The sequence below is a fragment of the Prinia subflava genome, chromosome 8, assembly GCF_021018805.1.
Source record: "Prinia subflava isolate CZ2003 ecotype Zambia chromosome 8, Cam_Psub_1.2, whole genome shotgun sequence".
Lineage (NCBI taxonomy): Eukaryota > Metazoa > Chordata > Aves > Passeriformes > Cisticolidae > Prinia > Prinia subflava.
In genome coordinates, this window is record NC_086254.1 from 19,272,969 (window position 1) to 19,289,952 (window position 16,984).

Sequence of the window (16,984 nt, forward strand, 5' to 3'; positions counted from 1 at the left end):
CGGGGCCTACCCGAACCCCCCGGCCCTGCCCGAACCCCCCCGGGCCTGCCCGAACCCCGGGGCCTACCCGAACCCCCCGCGGCCCTGCCCGAGCCCCCGGCCCTGCCCGCACCGAGCGGCCTCTCCTCCCGGTGCCGTCTCCTCCCGGTGCCGGGAATCAGCGCTGCCGGGAGGCGGTGGCGGGGCCGTGTCCCGCTCTCTCCCTGCGGGGCTGGTGGAATCATTGTCATTACGGCTTCGGCCCCGAGCCGCTGAATGGGGTCTCAGGTGCCACTGAAACCCCGGGGCCGTGACTCAGGCCCCGTGTTCAGCGGGGTTGCTCCCGAAATTATCGAGGACACGCTGATCCACTTGGCCACGGAGAATGAGCAGTACTTGAGTGAGCTGCCAGAGCAGGCTGGGCGCTTCAAAGAGACCCGGATCGTGGGTGAGGCCTGGTTCCAGCAGCTCCTGGGGCAGGGGACAGCTCTGCACTGAACTCCAGGAGACTGACATGAGTGGCTGCTGTGCTTTTTGCAGAATTCATATTCCTTTTGTCTGAAAAATGGCACTTGGACCAATCGATATGCTACCAGGCAGTGGAGTTACTTGAAAGGTAGTGAGAGTCCTGAACACTCAGCACATTTCCCATTCTCTGGTGGGGTTACACTGCCCATGCCCTGTCCCACGCTGTCCCCCTCACCCAGACCACACATGACTAATGTGCGTGTCGAGGGCTTTGTCTCTTCATTCATTTAACCCCAATTTTTAGTTCTAAGTATACACGGAATTGCCTTTCTGCCTTTTTCTCAGCAGCCAGACGCGTTCTTTGAGCACTTGTGGGTTTTGTAGGTTTATGATCAAGCAGGTAGAGCAGATGTGTGATGACAGAGGGAACGCTAAAGGTCGTGAGCAAGGCCAGAGGAGCAGCTGGAGCTCTGTGAGGGATCAGATAGCCAGCACCTTTGTCCTGAGGCTCGTGTCGTGTGTTCAGCTTGCCAGCAAACTCTCTCTGCACTACAGTGTAAGCCAGCTCAGCCTGCCCTTGCTCTAGCAACGTGCTTAAATCTGCAGTGTATTAATCTCTCTTAAAAATAGATTTCCTTTTTGAAAGGCAGTAGTGATAATGAAATGCCAAGGACACGATATTCCCTTTAGGGCAGGGAGATTGCTGCTCACCCAGTGACAATTTTCTGGGAAACCTTCCCAGTTCTGGGGGGAAAAAAAGGCACAGGAAAATCTGGGCCCGTGGTTGTCAAAAATCGTGTGCTGCCCACAGGGGTTCACCCCTGCCTGGGGATGGTTTGTTGAGTCCTGTGGGAAAGGTCAGAGCTGGATTTCCCCTGCCAGCTCAAAGGACAGGCGGGTGAGCTGCAGCCTCAGCTCAGCAGGAGAGAGGTGATAAAGCACTTTGTTCCTACCGAGTGCCTTTATTGCCTGCAAGACATTTTGTCCCTTTTTTCCTTTTCAGAGAGTGACCAGTGACACAGCTTTAAAATTCCTGCAATCCTTAAAATACTCCTACACTAAACAGGAATTGCTGGAGTCAGAGCTTGCTGTTTTAAACACTCTGCACTTCCACATCAATGTGTCAACTCCGTTGGCCTACGTGGAATTGCTTCTGGAGGTTCTAGGTGAGAGCATCAGTCAGAGAGAATGGGAAGGAAGCTTTTTAGTAGGGTCACAGAGCTGTTGCTGATCTGAACCAAAACGTTTCATATTACAGATTTTTGCACATGGAACTGTTCAGATTGTCCAGGGCTTCACTTCTTAGATGAGAACTTTGTCCTTTGTAGAATGTGATGAATGTTGGACAGCCAGTCATGACTCATTCAGTAAAAGATTAGGTTTTAAGCCCCCCAAAACTGGTGACAGGCCACATTTTCTACCATTTTATTGGCCTAAATTTCAGAGTGAAGGGATCCTTGGGCATTCCTAAACACTCCTAATTCAATTCAGTGACCCAAAATGTGTGACTGCTGGTGTGATCTCTGCCAGGCTACAACGGCTGCTTGCTTCCTGCCAAACCCTTACACCAGCTCTGTGTGCAGCTGCTGGACTTCTGCTACCTGGCCAGAGAGACCATCTATGACATTTTGCTGAAGATTGCCATCGAAAACCCCACCCCGAGCAAACTGCAGATGTAAGGGCCTTACCTGAGAAAGACTTAAAAGAACCCTTTGAAATTAAAACCCTTAAAAAAGCTGGTAAAGTCACATAACTCTCACTATGCCATTTTGGGGACATGTTTAAAAAAAAATCAATGAAGTAATTTGGGGGGCGTTCATCATTGTTTTGGAATACATCAGTTCAAAGCAAGATGCTTTCCCACAGCTGCTTCATGGGGAAGGAAAATATTTCACTTGCCTGTTGAAATCCAGCCTTGCACCATCAGCTCCAACCTCTGCTGCTGGGCTTTGTTTGGCCCGAATAACCCAACACATCCTGGGCATTGACAACTACAGCAGCAGGTGCTTTTGAACCGTGTTTGAAGCAGTGTTTTACACACATTTCCCTCTGCAGAGCCAAGTTTTTAACGGTGAAGGAGGATTCCATGCTCTTGGCTGTTGGAGTCATCAGTGCAGGTGTGTTCATCCTGAGCCCCGGGCACTGGGAGCAGGTACAGTGGCTGCTGAGCGCGCTGGCCCCACGGGAACACAGTGCCAAGGTGGTTCATCTCTTCCAGCACAGCAAGTGGGGCTGCACTGGGAGTGGCATGAAGGAGGGGACTCCTCTGTGTTTCTAGCAGGAAGCATGTGAGTTTGTGTCAGAGCTGAGGGCATGGGGCAGCTCTGTGTGCAGCGTGTGTGGTACTGGTGAGTGGCTTTGCCCTCAGTGCTTCACAGCCAGAACAAAAACCCACAGGCAGCGTTTCACTGGCAGGTAGAGAAGGAATCTCGTGGGACAACTCCCTGTGAAATGTGCCCAAGGAGCAGTTACTCTTGTCAGGCTGTAAGCTCACAGCCTTTATGTGCTGTATCTTCTTTGTTCCAGGTTGTGGAGCATTTGAACTGCATCACTGGCATTACTCCACAAAGCATCCTGGAGTTCTCCTACGCCGTGGTGAGGCGCATAGTTGGCAGCAGCACACCCGAGCAGCACCGTGGGAGTCATGGAAGCAAATCTCCTGAGGACAGAGCTGTGCCTCAGAAATAGAACCAGCCTGTCCATCCAGGCATTGGCCAGCAGCAGGAGCTGTCACGCTGCTGCCAGCAGTCCCTCCTCTGTGACACTGCCCAGGCACCCAGCACAGCTCAGGGTTACTGGATTCTGGAACAGGTCGTCAGTCAGTCACTTGCTAATTAGCAGGGCTCATCCTGCTAGACATTGCACTCATGCTCTGAAGAGAGGCCCAGCAGCACCACAGTGTCCAGAAATGCCCTAAAAGCTTTATTGTAAGAATTGTATCTTTGAAGTTTTGACTCTAAGCACAGAGACCCCTCAGAGCAGTTGTTTGATGGTGCTACCATGCCTGGTGCTCATACGAATGTTACAAAGGGGGCTGTGCTGTCACCTCTTGCTGCTTTTATAAAATCCCTGCCTCAGCTGCCTGTGACTGTCCCCAGCACCTGGAGCCTGTTTGCTCTTGCCCCAGCACAGCCAGCAGTGACCAGCATGGTGATGAGGACAGAACTGGGCCAGTGCTGTGACTGTCACCGCAGCAGTGACAGCCTGGGGTGTGTCCTGTGAGTGCCAGGCACTGCTGGCTGCAAACACCTGGAGTGTGGAGAGTTTCATTGTTTCCTCAGTGCAGGAACAGGCTGCAGGAGGGATTACGGTGCTGTAACCTCGTTAAGTTCAGTCACATAGAAGTGATGATGTGACTTAGAAAATGCTTTATTTCAAACTGTGGTTACTCTTTAACGAGACCATGCAGAATTCTGGCATTATTTCCACATTATTCCCCATATTTGTAATGTTCTGCTTTTCCAACCTTGCCTTAATTGTAACAGAGCAGCATCAAACTGATGGGTATTCTGAAGTTTGACAATGATTTACGTGCATGGCCATAAACCCCCAAAATAACAGTTTAGAATCCATTTAATAGCTGGGTTTTATTCTGTTCAGCTCAATGATACAACTTTGCATATTGCTTTTCTATAAACTACTTGTAATAATGGTATTTTTAATAAAGTGTCTTGTGGATTTTTGGTATTGTAAACATTTTGTACTGGTTAATATTAACAGACATCTTAATTTACCTTTCTCCAACACAATGCAGACTCCACAGCTGCCAGAACAAGTTCTGACCAGTTACTTGTTATAGAATTGGGATGAGACCCAGGCCAGGCCCCATTTCAGGTTAGTTAACATGAATTTTAGTGCTTTTGTCCATTGCTCTTCAGAGTTAAACTGTGTTTTAATTGAGTAAGAGCCACCACTGCCACCCGTGTCTTCAATCTTTCCTTTCTCCACGTCCATCCTGTATCACACACAAGCTTTAATTAGTGCACTCCTACTGTAAACATTTAATCTCAGTATGACATCAAGCACTCATTTTAAATTTGACAATAATACTATTCTGTTTTTAAAGGGACTTTAGCAAGCCTCAGGACTCCACCCAAGGGGCTGGTTTAAATTTTCAATGAAACCAGCAAACACAGATCATAAAGAATTCCAGGTCATTTCCAAAAGTCAGGACTGAAACAGCAGCCAGTGCTGGGGGGAGCACACAGGGCTGAATTTGACAGTTTTGTGGCAACACTCACCTGTAAGGCAAACAAAACCGAGTTTCACCTTTTTCCACTTCCTCTTTAAACTGCTGCACACAGTCCAGGAATGCCACCATGGCGTGATCAAACTTATTGTCCCAGAAGAACCTCAAGCCTCCAGAGCAGTACAGGGGAAGCTCCTGGGAAAGAGATTTGTATCAGGCACCCCCCAAGCACTTGTTTTTACTATGGTCACTGCAGCTTTTTAATCTTATATTTGTCATGGGATGCTGAGAAATGGCATCTTGTGGCACAGAGCAAGTGTGACTGGTTTTATGCAAGTGCCTACCACGTGCAGGCATTTATTCCTGACTTCCACCAATCCCAAATCATGCCATCTACCTGCCAATCACCCCAAGGCATGCCTCTGCCCCTGGCCAGATGTGTCATTCAACAGTTCTGTCCCTTTTAACACTGCTGGCTGGCAGCACCAGTGGCTTCACACAGGATGTGGAGTGAGCTGGGGCAGCCAGTTTTCCTGCACTTCACATTCACAGAGACCAAAATTTGTTTCCTGCACCCCAGTGTGACCAGAGCTCTGGCACTCAAGGCCAATGTCCCATGGTTTGTCTGTGACCTCTTACCTTGGATTTGTCTGTGAGGGACTCCAAATAGGAGTGGTTGCCAAAGGGGACAAGACGGTATCTGAAAAAAAAGAGACAGAATTCACAGGCACCTGAGTGTGCCTGTCCCCTCTGGGTCACAGATGAACTGTGTGTGGTATTGCACACACCTCTGGAACTTGAGGCCCATTTTGTTGGCCAGGGCATGCAGCAGCAGCACAGTCTGCCCCCAGGCAGCGTTGATCTCATTCCATTCCACGGGAACGCTGGGGAGACGGCCCAGCCTGAAGTTATTTATTGTGCCAAACTGCCCGCTGTGCCTGCGATAAGAAGAATTATAAATAAGTGTGCTAGGCTGGGAAAAGCTCTTGGGCTGATAACCAAACAGGGGCTGTGTCCCAACAGCACAGCACACACAGTGCCAGCCGTGCACACAGAGGGTTTGGGGCCATTCTTAATAGGTTTATGCAAATACCAAACACTTGTTCTCTTTTTGTCATAAAAACACAACAAAACCCCCTAGCCAGCCTCTCTAAGCTGCCTGCTCTGTGAGCCCTAATGCCAGTGTCACTGCTGGCTGGCCCAGGGCTTCCCAAAGTGTTACTGGGACTGGTGAAGGAGCCATTTCCCAGTCCCACAGCCTGGCACACTCTACTCAGCTGCCACTCCTGGGAGGTGGCACTCATTGCTTTGCTAGGAGGTAACTGTGAGCTGGCTGGCACCTTTCCTGTCAAATGCAGTGACTTAACAGCCTCACACTGCAGATTCCAAGAAAATGGATATAATATTCCAATGTCTACATTACCAGATGTGAAAGGTTGCATTGAACACGTTGGTTTTCTTTAATTTATCCAACTGCATCTGGGCATAGCGCATTTGGTTGTCCACACTTTTCAGCTCATCATCCAGCTCCAGCTGTTGCCTCTTGAACTCACAGTATTCCTTCTGATACCTTTGAGCAAAAGCAAGACAACGAGTGCTGAGTGCTGGCTTATACATCAGGGACAGCTCTGCAGGCTGGTTTGGTCTCACCCTTTCCATCTGCAGGGAGAGAGCCACTGGCCTTTGGGCACATTTACAGTTTCTCATGTTACAACCTCATTTATCTGCTGCCTCCAACCCCTGCCACAAGCTGCAGGTGCAGTTCACTCACTGGGCCTCCTCCTGCTCCAGGCGCTCGGCCTCTGCCCTGACCCTCTCGAAGTCCTCAGCCACAATCTTGCGGTTCTTCTCGACATCCTCCAGCTCCTGAATCAGCTGCTCCTCCTCCAGTGCCAGCTCTTTCAGTTCTGTCTGCAGCTTCTCTTTATCATCCTCATTCATCTGTTCCAGGATCTCCAGACATCTTCTAAAGGAGAACAACAGGATTACCAAAACAAGAATCCTGGTCAGTCCAGTTGTGAGGAGCCCCAGGCTCTCCAGGCTGATCGTGCCTCAAGCTACAGCAGCTCTGTCTCGGGTCATCTCTGGCTCACTCACTTGTAGTTCTGGCACTCATTCTCTGTGATGTTGAGCTGTGTGTCCAGCTGGTCCAGCAGAGTGTCTGTGCACTCCTCACACAGGGGGTGATCCACGTCTGTCTGCCCAGACATGATGTCAAACAGGTCGCCAGTGACCTGCAGGAAGGGCTCACGTTAGTGCAAAGGAAACCACAGGCAGCTGCCTGCTGGTTAGCAGCAGCCTCAGCTAGCAGAAATGTTCTTTGCAAGTCAAACTCTGATTAAATAATCTACATTTACTGAACTACTCACCAACCAAGCCCCCGGAGGGCAAATGCTATAGGAAACTTTGACGTTTAGTTTTGCAGAGCATCAGGAAAAACTGATGCTCCCTTCCCCAGGATCTGAGCCCACCAGCTCGTGAGCCACTTGCCTTCAGTCTCCGGCTGAGGTTTTCCATGGTGCTGCCATCCGAGGCCTCCCCGATCAGCGTGAAGCTGTTGGCACTCTCTGTTGACATCATTCTTGGAAAGAATGTTACTGACATGAGCGCTAAGTGCTGAGGGGAGGCAGCTCAAGCGCCAGACCAGAACCTGGGGCTGGCTCAGGGAAGAGTGAGAGCAGGAGGCTGGGGCAGCCCGTGATTCAGGGGCTCTGCCGGGTCTGTGTTAACCACACAGACTCCACTTGGAGCAGTGCCCCAAGGACTGGGTAGATCTGTGCCCAGACTGACAGGGAGCCCGAGGGCCACGGGGATCCTGCAGGGGAAACTCTAGGGGGTCACACGAGCTATTCAGCATGATCTCTGTCCGCGAGAGGAGCTTTCTCAGGCGCTGCCACAGCGTCGGCTCAAGCCACCCGCAGGGACAGGCTCCAAGCCGGACCGGGCCTGAGGGCAGCGTGGCAGCGCCTGTACCTGGCTGGCGGGATGAACCTCCTGGACACGCCGTCCTGCCGGTTCTCCACGAAGGCTTCCTGGGGGCAGGGAGCATCATTACCGGCGGGCCCGGGGGAGCTGTCGCCGCGCCCCGCCGCACCCGGGCCCGCCGTACCTCCGTCAGGGCGCTCTCCTCTTCGTGCAGGTCCCCGGGTCTGGCGGGGGCGGCGGTCACCAGCGGCGCTGTGGGAGAGAAGGCGTCAGCCGGGCCCAGGCCTAGGCCCGGGGCCCTGCCCCAGCCCCGGCCCGCCACCCTAGCGCGCCGCGGTACCGGTGAGCTCCTGGATGGTGAGGCGGTCGAGGACCTTGAAGGAGGTGTCGAGCTTGAGCGGCTGGCAGCAGCGCTGGCACACGAAGCTGACATGCGCGGTGCCGCCGCCCGCCCGTGCTCCCTCCATCGCGCCGCCCGCGCGCGCCCCGCCATCGCCGCGCGCCGGACGTGACGCGCGCGGGGCGCGGTCCTGGCAGGGGTGCGCGGCGCCGCCCGCGCCATTTTCCGCGTCCCCGCCCCGGGCGGCGCTGAGCGGCCAGGACCCGGCGGCGCGTGCGCGCGGGGGGCGTCACGCGGGCGGCGGGCACGCGCGGCATTGGCGGGCGCGCGGCGTGAGGTCATTTCCGGTGTGGGCCCGGGGAAGCGGAGCGGCCCCGAGACCGGAGCCGCCATGGCCTCGCTGCTCAAGGTGGACCCGGAGGTGAAGCTCAAGGTGCGCCCGCCCCGCCGCTCGTCCCGCCCGGCCCCGCCCGGCCCGGCCGCCGCCTCCGCCCCGCCGGCCCGCGCCGAGCTCTGCTGGTGCCGGCCCGGGGCGGGGCGGGCTTGGGGCCGCCCCACGGCGCCTCCCGGCCGTTCCACCCTGCCCGCCGAGCGCGGCCCGCCCGGCCCGCCGAGCCCCCGGTGTCTCCACCTCCGCCCGGCCCCGCAGCGCCGGGGGGCGGGGATGCGGCCGGCGCTGTGCCCCGGGGGGCGGCCCGGCGGATCCCCCACCCGGCGGGGGATGCGCGGTTTCCCGTTCCCCGCAGCGCCCGGAGCCCGGGCCGGGTGGACAGAGCCGCTCCGGGGGTCCCCGGGCAGCCCCGCTCGGTGTCCGCAGACTCTCCCGTTCCCGGGAGAGCGGGGGCCGGGCTGCGGGGGTCGTGCAGGGCCCGGTGCGCGGCCGCCCCGCCGTTCCACGGCCACCCTGACGTGTCCCTGTTTCATTCTGTAGGTTGACTCCTTCAGGGAGCGCATCACGAGTGAGGTGAGTGGCACAGGTGGAGCAGGAAGGAAGTGTTGGTGCTGTATCTTTCTGACAAACGCTGCTGTGGGTTGAGCCTGGCCTGGAAGCTCCTCAGTCACCCACTGCAGTGAGGCCCCTGAGCCTCGGGGCTCTCTCCTCACCTGAGCTTTGTTTGGTTTTGGCAGCAGGAGGAACTTTTGTTCTTTCTGTTTCCTGCTTATGCTCAGATCATTTCCCTGGTGCTCTTGCCTGCTGGTGGGAGCCACATGGCCTTCTCTCACATCACTGTTCTTTCTTTCTTAGGCTGAGGACCTCGTAGCAAACTTTTTTCCAAAGAAGCTGTTAGAGCTGGATGGATTCCTTAAGGTAGGGTGTGCCTTGTTCTCCGTGTCCTTTTCCATTTTCAGCTCTGTTTTGAAATTGATGTGGCAGGTCTTTTCTCAGGTGTTTTCCATGCATTTCACCTTGTTGCACAGAGACAAGGCAGCAGCTAGCTGCTCACACTGCAGTGCTGTTGGCTCTGGAGGGGTGCTGCCTTCTGCAGTTTGCTTTGTGTGATCTCTCACATTTCTCTTTCCCCAGTGTCCCTGGCAGTGCTGGGGTCTCACAGGGACACCAATATCTGCCCCATAGCCCTGGCTGGGGGGTCACAGCCTATTGCCAGACTTCTTGTCTTCATTCATCCTAACTTTTGTCTTCATTCATCCTAACTTTTGTCTTCATTCATCCTAACTTTTGTCTTCATTCATCCTAACTTTTGTCTTCATTCATCCTAACTTTTGTCTTCATTCATCCTAACTTTTGTCTTCATACATCCTAATTTTTAATCTCGTTCCTCTTGGACAACAGGGATTCCTGAATCTTTTGTCTTCTCATTTTATTTGCTGTGGCAGAATTTGTTAATTCATAATCAAATAACAAATCTGCTTTGTTCTGCAGGAACCCATCCTGAATATTCATGATCTGACTCAGATCCATTCGGACATGAACCTCCCAGTGCCTGACCCAATTCTTCTCACCAACAGCCATGATGGACTGGATGGGGTAAGGTTACTCTCCTGGCTGTGATGCCAGCTTCTGTTTAAAACTGCATGGTTTCCTCTGTGCTGGGGTAGGATATTCTTATTTAATAACAGGCCTTGGCCCAGAGGCTTCTAGAGATTGATCTCTCAAGCCTGGGAAGTCTTCTGGAGGTAACACTGCTCTGCAGTCCTTCCTGGGCTTTAGGGAAGAATGCTTAGAAACCAGGATCATGGCAGGGCTCTAAGTTTTCCTTTCTTTTTTTCCTTTGCAACGCTTTTACAGCTTACGACTAGTTTGTGAGTAAAACATTTTGTATATTTTAGCCAAATATGAAAAAGAGGAAGCTGGAAGACCATGAAGAGACCTTTCAGGGTAAGAATCCCCGAGTCCCTTGTGTTGCTGCCTGCCCCCTGCACTGCTGCACTGAGCCTTGGGGATGCAAACCATGTGAGCTGCACTTGCCCTGCCAGCAGCTGCTGCTCATACAGGCCAGAGCCTGACCTACAGATGTTTGATGTGGAGGTTCCAGCTCTTAGAAGCATAATTAGTACTTCTCTGATGGACATAAGTAGTACTTGTCTGGATCTTGGCCCGCTGACAGAGGCAGCTGATCTCCTGGTGGCTCTGTGCAGTTCCTCTCTGTGTCTGGAAGAAGATTCCAGGCTTTGGATTGAGCTGAGACACAACGTGTGCACAAGGAAAGCCCTCTGTGCTCAGCATCCTCCAGCTCTTCAGTCTCATCCTGCTCTGTGTTTTCTCTTCTCCTTCCCTTGTGGTCACTGCTGTCATCCCATGCCCTATTTCCCCTTCCCTACAGGTGGCCACAGCCTGGCCCAGTCCCTTTGTGGCCTTGGTGGGAGATGAGTGAGGCTCAGGTGGGCCCTTGGTCCGACCCTGGGGCAGTTCCTGGGAGCTCACGCTGGGGTTTGTCTCTGCCACAGGTACCAAAGTGTTTGTGATGCCCAATGGGATGCTGAAGAGCAACCAGCAGCTGGTGGACATCATTGAGAAAGTGAAACCAGAAATCAGGCTGCTCATTGAGAAGTGCAATACGGTGGGTGTGAGCCTGGAGCAAGGGGAGGGAGCAGGGTGGTTTTACGCCTGGGCAGGCAGAGCTGTGAAAGGAGCAGGTCCCTCCGTGCTGCAGATGAGGAAAAGCAGGGCTTGGTCCTGTCTGACAGGGGCTGGGAGGCAGCTGAAACTCCTGGGGAGATTTTGTTTTGTTTTCATCCTTGGCAGGTGAAACCTCACTGGAAGGGGAAGGATGTCTGTTTTCAGGCCTCATGAGGCTTTGCTGTGCCCTTCTTTTGCACAGACTCCTGCCAAGGGCTCCTGTGGCGTGGTGAGGAGAGCTTCCCATGGGAAGCTGGGCCTGTGCTGGTTGCATGGCATCCCAGCCATGTGGGAAGTGATCTTGGAAGTGTTATCGGTGCATAAGGGACCTGCAGGAGTTTATCATGGTGTCTGTGGCAAAGGCAGGGTCCTGGGAGGCTTTTGCTGACATTCCTGAGAGAAATCTTTGTGCAGATGTTGGCATTGGTCAGCGTTGTGATCTCTCCACTGCAGGTCAAAATGTGGGTGCAGCTTCTCATTCCCAGGATAGAGGATGGGAACAACTTTGGTGTTTCTATTCAGGTAAGGCACTGCTCTGTGCTCCAGGGCCTTGTAGCTGTGAGGTTCCTCTGGATCTTTCAGTTCATGCTGTCCAGCAGCTGCAGGATGGGGTTAGCTCAGGTTGTAAAACACAAACTTGAACGTGATGTGATGCTGCTGAGACAGTGAGCCCTGGAGGCCAGCTGCAGCCTGCTGGAGCTAATCGCTTCCTTGTCCTCCCTGCAGGAAGAAACAGTTGCTGAGCTTCGGACTGTGGAGAGCGAGGCAGCATCTTACCTGGACCAGATTTCTAGGTAGGCATGCAAGAACACACAGACTTCTTTTTTCATTCCTTGGGAAAGGAATGTGTTTGGGAAAGGTCCCCCAGCTTTTGTTACAGGGCAGCTTGGACCTGAAAATAATCCAGGTGCTGTTTATCTGAGCTTTAATCTCTCTCTTTCCCTGCCAGATACTATATCACAAGAGCAAAGCTGGTTTCCAAAATAGCCAAGTACCCTCATGTGGTAAGTCCCAGGGACATGGCGATTTACGCGTTTGTGCTGCTGCTTCTTGGGACTCCTTGAGCTGCTTTGTCTCTGTCCTTTCTGAGCTGGGGCTCCTGGAGGAAGAGGGGGGATCATACCAGGATGAAGGTGGGGGTTTCTTGGTGGGGGGCTTGGCTGAGCCGTGCGTGCCCCCGGCAGGAGGACTATCGCCGCACCGTGACGGAGATCGACGAGAAGGAGTACATTAGTCTGCGCCTCATCATTTCAGAGCTGAGGAATCAATATGTAAGTGGAAACACAGAGCTCACACGGGTTTCTCAGTAGCAGTGGAGAGCCCTTGTGAGCCTGCTGCTGCTCCTTTCCCCCTGAGCACAGCCACTCCTGGCAGGAAGCCTGCCTGCTTCCCGCTTCGGCTCCAGCGAGACGAGCCCACTGCTGCTTCCCCACCATCTCCTAGAGCTGCTGATGTTTCCAGCAGTGTTCACAAGGCCCTAGTGAAAAATATTCATGTTCCCTCTGTGGGAATCTGATCCTAAGCTTTTCATACAGCACAAGCCAATCCTGGGGTTTCTGAGTAAATGTTTTTGGTATTACCTGTACTGGCTTCTGTAAGCTCTGGCTGGAGGAAACCCTTGCCTTAACCAGGTGTGTGTTTGCACACAAGGGTTGAGGGTGGTGCCAAGGGGAGTGGTGCTGCTGTGGTAACCAGGTGAAAGCTGGATCTGTTCCTGCCTGAGTCCTGTTCTTCCTTTTTGCAGGTCACTTTGCATGACATGATCCTTAAAAACATTGAGAAGATCAAGAGGCCTCGGAGCAGCAATGCTGAGACCCTCTATTAAGTGTCAACGTTTGAACTTGAGAACTGTTCAGTCAACTAAAGACCGTCATTGCCTTGGTTTGTTACGTGACTATCGAGATGGGAAACTGGCTGGAAATAGTATTGCATTCTTAGTTAAACTCTAAAGAAATTCTTGCCTAGTTTTGTGATTGGTTTTGTTCAGGTCTCAGGAGCTCTCCCTCTTCCTCTAGTCACTGGTAGTAGAGGCCATGCTGCACTGGGTGCCCCAGAGGCTGCTGCAGCCAGGCAGGGACATTCCTTCATGCCTTGCTTCCTACCTGACTGGGAACACTATAGACCAAGCCCTTGTCCTGTCCCATCTCTTGTCTGGTGGCTGCACTGGGGTCTCTGGAACAGGGCAAACAGCCCAGCACGAGGGCAGGCCCAGCAGTGCCACAGCAGGGGAGCTCTGTCCCCACTGCTGGCTGTGGCCAGGCCCCTCTGCTACCAGCTCTGCACTGACCAGGGACCCTGCCCCTTGGCAGCTGTGCTCTGGTGCCACTGAGCCATCTGCACTCCCTTTCTGGCTATCTCCTGGCTCAGCAGAGCCTGCCCCACAGGTCTCTGCCTCACCAGTTCTGTCTGGATCAGTGCAGAGCATGAGGCAAGTGCTTGGAACTAGAGCTGGTGCTGTCCTGGCTGTCAGGAGCTCAGGTGGCTTCTGCCATTTGACTAGAGCCACTTTCTTGGCTAAAACCAGTGTTCTTTCACATACATCCCAGTTGCCCCTTCAGCATGGGTTCCTTTTGCCTGGGCTGAGAGAAGGGATGGGCTGGAGATCTGATGCTAAACTCCTAAAATATCTCTGCATGTGATCAGACCGAGTCCCCCTGTCCCTGGCGGTGCTCCCTGGTGCCTGGGCAGAGCAGGCTGGCTGCCACAGCTGGTGCTTGACGGTGAGGGTGGCTGACACCCACCTGGTACCTTGCAGACCTTGCAGTCTTTCCCCTGCACAGGGCACACTCCCGTGCCTCGTGACTCCTCCAAGCTGCCAGAACATTTCGTGGTCCATTACAAACCCCTTTGGAAATGACTGGTTGTATTGCGTCAGTTTTTGTGTGTGGCAAGTGGGCCCATAACGCTGCAGGCTTCAAAATTTTCTTATTTATAGTATTTCTACTTAAGTCCCCTAATCAGGGAACGTTGAATCATTTGTTTCAGGAACCTCGCTGTTTCCCAGGTCTCGCTGTTACACCTGTATATTCTTATTGTGCAGTAGCCTTAAGAGTTGTGTTAATCTCATTGTAACAACAGTGACAAATGGAATGAATTTTCTTCCCTAATTTTTTTTTACTTTATTTTTAGTTGGTTTTTTTTTTCTCTGCTTCCACATCTAAGAGCCATGTTGTCTCTTGCTGGTTTCCCAGGGATTTGCCCAGAGTGAGGCGGGCTGCTGGCCCTTGCTATAGACTCTTCTGTTGTTGTTTGTAGTAAGTCAACTCTTAGTCTTCCCTCTAATAAATATTCAGTAACAAACCAACTGCGTTGAGCTGCTGTCTGGGAGCAGCACTTCCCCTTGTGTTTCTTTGTATTGATTCCTTTTCATTTGTTCAGCTTTCTTTGCCAGATGAACGTATGTAAACTTTTACCATGTCAAGAAATTAAAACAAGGTACTTGGAATTCTTTCAAGGCAGCCCCCTGTGTGTGATGCTGGGCTCTTAGGCCATGCAGTTTTAGTGTCCAGTTGTGGTTCTGCCTTTCTCACATTCAGTTGCTCTTTCCCTTCATTCTCCTCATTCCTTTTTTTGACTGTTATAAACTGCTGTGCTGTGTAGGTTGTTTCTGTTCCTTCAGCATGCCTCACATTGGGCAGGATTTTGCCCATGGGCTTGGGTTTGATGGAATCTGTGCCATCTCAGCCCAGTGTGGGACTTGGGCTGTCCCAGCTCAAACAGACGTGGGGACGTTGCCTGGTGTTTCTCTGAGCCTGCAGTTGCTCCAGGTGTCTCTGCCTGTCCAGGCAGGGTCTCGTGGGCAGGTGTCTCTCGGCTGTCCTGGGTGCAGCACCCGGTGTCTCTGTGTCTCTTGCTCCTGGCTGCTCCCTGCATGTGGTACCCAAGGAGAGGCAGCTGCCCTGCTGTGCCCACAGTGCCCTCTGCTTCTCTGGGGATTGTCCTGTTCCTGCCTTCCCTCCATGCTGGGGCACTGAGGCCTCTCGAGGGGCACTCCAGGCTTTCCTGCGTGCCCTGCCTGCAGCTGCAGGGCTGCAGCCCCTCTGAGCCAGCCCCTGGTGCCTGTTTGGGGTTGTGCCTGTCCTGGTCACCGTGCTGCTCAGCAGAGTCTGTGACTGGCCCTGGGAGCAGCTCCTGCAGATTGGTGCTCCTGTCTGACACCTCTGGCTGCCCAGGAACAGGAGCAGCCACTTGTGCAGGAAAATTCCTGCGGTGTGGGAAAGCCCTGCAGGTGCCTGACCCATGCAGGGAGGGGGCACTGAGCTGCAAACAGGTCTCAGGGCCAAGGCAGCTGGAGCAGAGCCCAAAGGAAAGAATTGCTGGCAGGACTTGGTGTGGTGCAGCCTGAGGGGCTCCTCCTCAGCACAGTCAAAAAACCTGAACTCCCAGAGAGCCAGTGCCAGCACTGCCGTGGAAGGATGGAGCTTCCAGGACAATTGTCTTGGCAGGTGCTGGCAGGGACTGGGTTCATCCCTGGGAGCAGGGCAGGGTTTGTTGTCTGTGATCCTAGCGAGCCTGGGAGCAGTCTCAGCGTGCAGGCAGAGCTCTGCTTCACCAGTCCTTGAGACATCCCAGCTGAAGGGCAGGGGAGGAGAAGAATGGCTCAGCAGCTGTGTGCAGCCACAGGCACTGCCAGCAGCACAGCTGGAAGGGAGGAAGGGTCAGGCAGGTTCCACTGCTGTGCTTTGCATAAGCTCACCCCATGAGGTGAGGCATTGCAGTGGGAGCTTTCTAAAGTCTGAGCTCTGGTTTGGGGCTTGCTCAAGCCTTGTCAGTGTTGGGAGTGTTAGCAGGGGTTTTCCTGATCTGCCCTTTCCCCAGCTGCTGCAGTTGCTACCTCCGAGTTTCCCCAAGCCAAAACCTGTCTGCCTCTGGTTTGGGTTTCAGTAAATTCCAGATTCTATTTTTTGCCACCTTTACCTTTCTGTGTGCGTGAAAAACAGCACTCCCATCTCCCTTGCTTTGTTTGGGGAATGTGGGCAATTTAACAAATATAAAATGGGCAGTGCCTAAAAGCAACCACAGAGCCAAAATAAAACCCGGGGAGGATGTGAGTTCTGCATCTGGGATGTGGGTCAGTGATGGGCTGATCACACTGGGGACTGGCATGTGGGAAGCAGGACGTGCACTGAGCAGGTCATAAACAATTATGCTGCTGTTGCAGAGACATGCAATTTCTTTAATTCTAGGTTAGCTTTAAGCTGCTGCAGCCTCCTTTTGGAGAGGGTACACAAGCAATTCCATGGTGTGTGTGGCCCCCAAAGAGCCCTCATTGCTTTTCATCAGGCAGCTACTGACACAGGTTCTGGCTCTGCAGACTTAGTTAATTACTCTGCTTCCTGAAATTCCTACTGCAAGATGAAGGTGGGTTTCAGGCTGTTTTGTTTATTCTGAAACAGCTCTAAACCAGAGTTGGGAAAGTCTAGCAGAAGCAGAGAGTACTAAAAATCCTGGTATCAGACAAGGCCTCCATGGCACAGGCTCTGCAGTGGGGCAGAGCAGTGCAGAAAGCTGCCATCCTTATCCAGCAGCCCTGGGGTGTGTGCTGTGCTTGGTTTGTCATGGGGATGTCAGTACACATTAGGGTTTCTCTTTCTTTCCAAGCCCCCAACATGCAGAGAACCAGGAGTGTTCCCACACTCTATTTTTGGATCTCTTTCAGGCCAGCTGCAGGATTGAGTTGTGATTTGTGGGGCAGGAAGGCCTGTGGAGTTTTCCTAAACTACTGCTGTGCTGCTTGGAAAGGGCCCTTCTGTAATTGCAGCCTGTGCCGTGGCTTTGAGGAGCTAGAGATGCAAATCCAAGAGATGAAGTCAAACCTGAACAATTTGCTCTTTGTGTGCTTCTTGAAGGAAAGGTCCACACGAGCATTGTGCAGCCAAGGAGGTTCTGCCGCAGTCTCACCTTGGCTGTGTCAGTGTGTGTGGCAGCACAGCACTTGTCCCATTCCTGTGTGACAGCAGGTATGTCCTGGCTGTGCTCCAGAGCTGGACCAGGACAGCAGAGC

General features: G+C 53.1%; 3 protein-coding genes across 7 annotated transcripts; 2 read left to right on the top strand and 1 right to left on the bottom strand.

Annotated features, from left to right (window-relative positions):
* The first annotated feature begins 41 nt into the window (after positions 1–41).
* CNTD1 (cyclin N-terminal domain containing 1) lies at positions 42–3,876 on the top strand. Of its 4 annotated transcripts, XM_063403961.1 has the most exons (8): positions 42–427; positions 520–595; positions 832–1,003; positions 1,451–1,613; positions 1,978–2,122; positions 2,503–2,564; positions 2,666–2,735; positions 2,974–3,132. In XM_063403961.1, the coding sequence occupies exons 1-8, from the start codon at positions 256–258 to the stop codon at positions 2,987–2,989; spliced, it is 876 nt and encodes a 291-aa protein (XP_063260031.1). In that variant the 5' UTR covers positions 42–255; the 3' UTR covers positions 2,990–3,132. The 4 variants fall into 4 exon arrangements, with proteins under 4 accessions (XP_063260031.1, XP_063260029.1, XP_063260028.1 ...); XM_063403959.1 differs by having other exon boundaries at positions 2,503–2,735; positions 2,974–3,113; XM_063403958.1 differs by lacking the exon at positions 2,666–2,735 and having other exon boundaries at positions 43–427; positions 2,503–2,599; positions 2,974–3,876.
* A 139-nt stretch (positions 3,877–4,015) lies between these two features.
* Positions 4,016–8,086, bottom strand: BECN1 (beclin 1). 2 transcript variants are annotated; one of them, XM_063403928.1, is made up of 11 exons: positions 7,902–8,086; positions 7,746–7,813; positions 7,610–7,668; positions 7,127–7,217; positions 6,734–6,870; positions 6,408–6,599; positions 6,060–6,206; positions 5,425–5,574; positions 5,276–5,336; positions 4,689–4,831; positions 4,016–4,402 (listed from the first exon to the last, which is right to left on the bottom strand). In XM_063403928.1, exons 1-11 carry the CDS (start codon positions 8,026–8,028, stop codon positions 4,234–4,236), a joined length of 1,344 nt encoding a protein of 447 aa, XP_063259998.1. In that variant the 5' UTR covers positions 8,029–8,086; the 3' UTR covers positions 4,016–4,233. The 2 variants fall into 2 exon arrangements, with proteins under 2 accessions (XP_063259998.1, XP_063259996.1); XM_063403926.1 differs by having other exon boundaries at positions 6,408–6,602.
* Positions 8,087–8,175: 89 nt separating this feature from the next.
* Positions 8,176–14,434, top strand: PSME3 (proteasome activator subunit 3). The gene is made up of 11 exons (XM_063403984.1): positions 8,176–8,334; positions 8,833–8,865; positions 9,148–9,210; positions 9,784–9,888; positions 10,191–10,239; positions 10,809–10,921; positions 11,434–11,502; positions 11,707–11,774; positions 11,930–11,984; positions 12,165–12,251; positions 12,725–14,434. Exons 1-11 carry the CDS (start codon positions 8,293–8,295, stop codon positions 12,803–12,805), a joined length of 765 nt encoding a protein of 254 aa, XP_063260054.1. The 5' UTR covers positions 8,176–8,292; the 3' UTR covers positions 12,806–14,434.
* Positions 14,435–16,984: the final 2,550 nt, after the last annotated feature.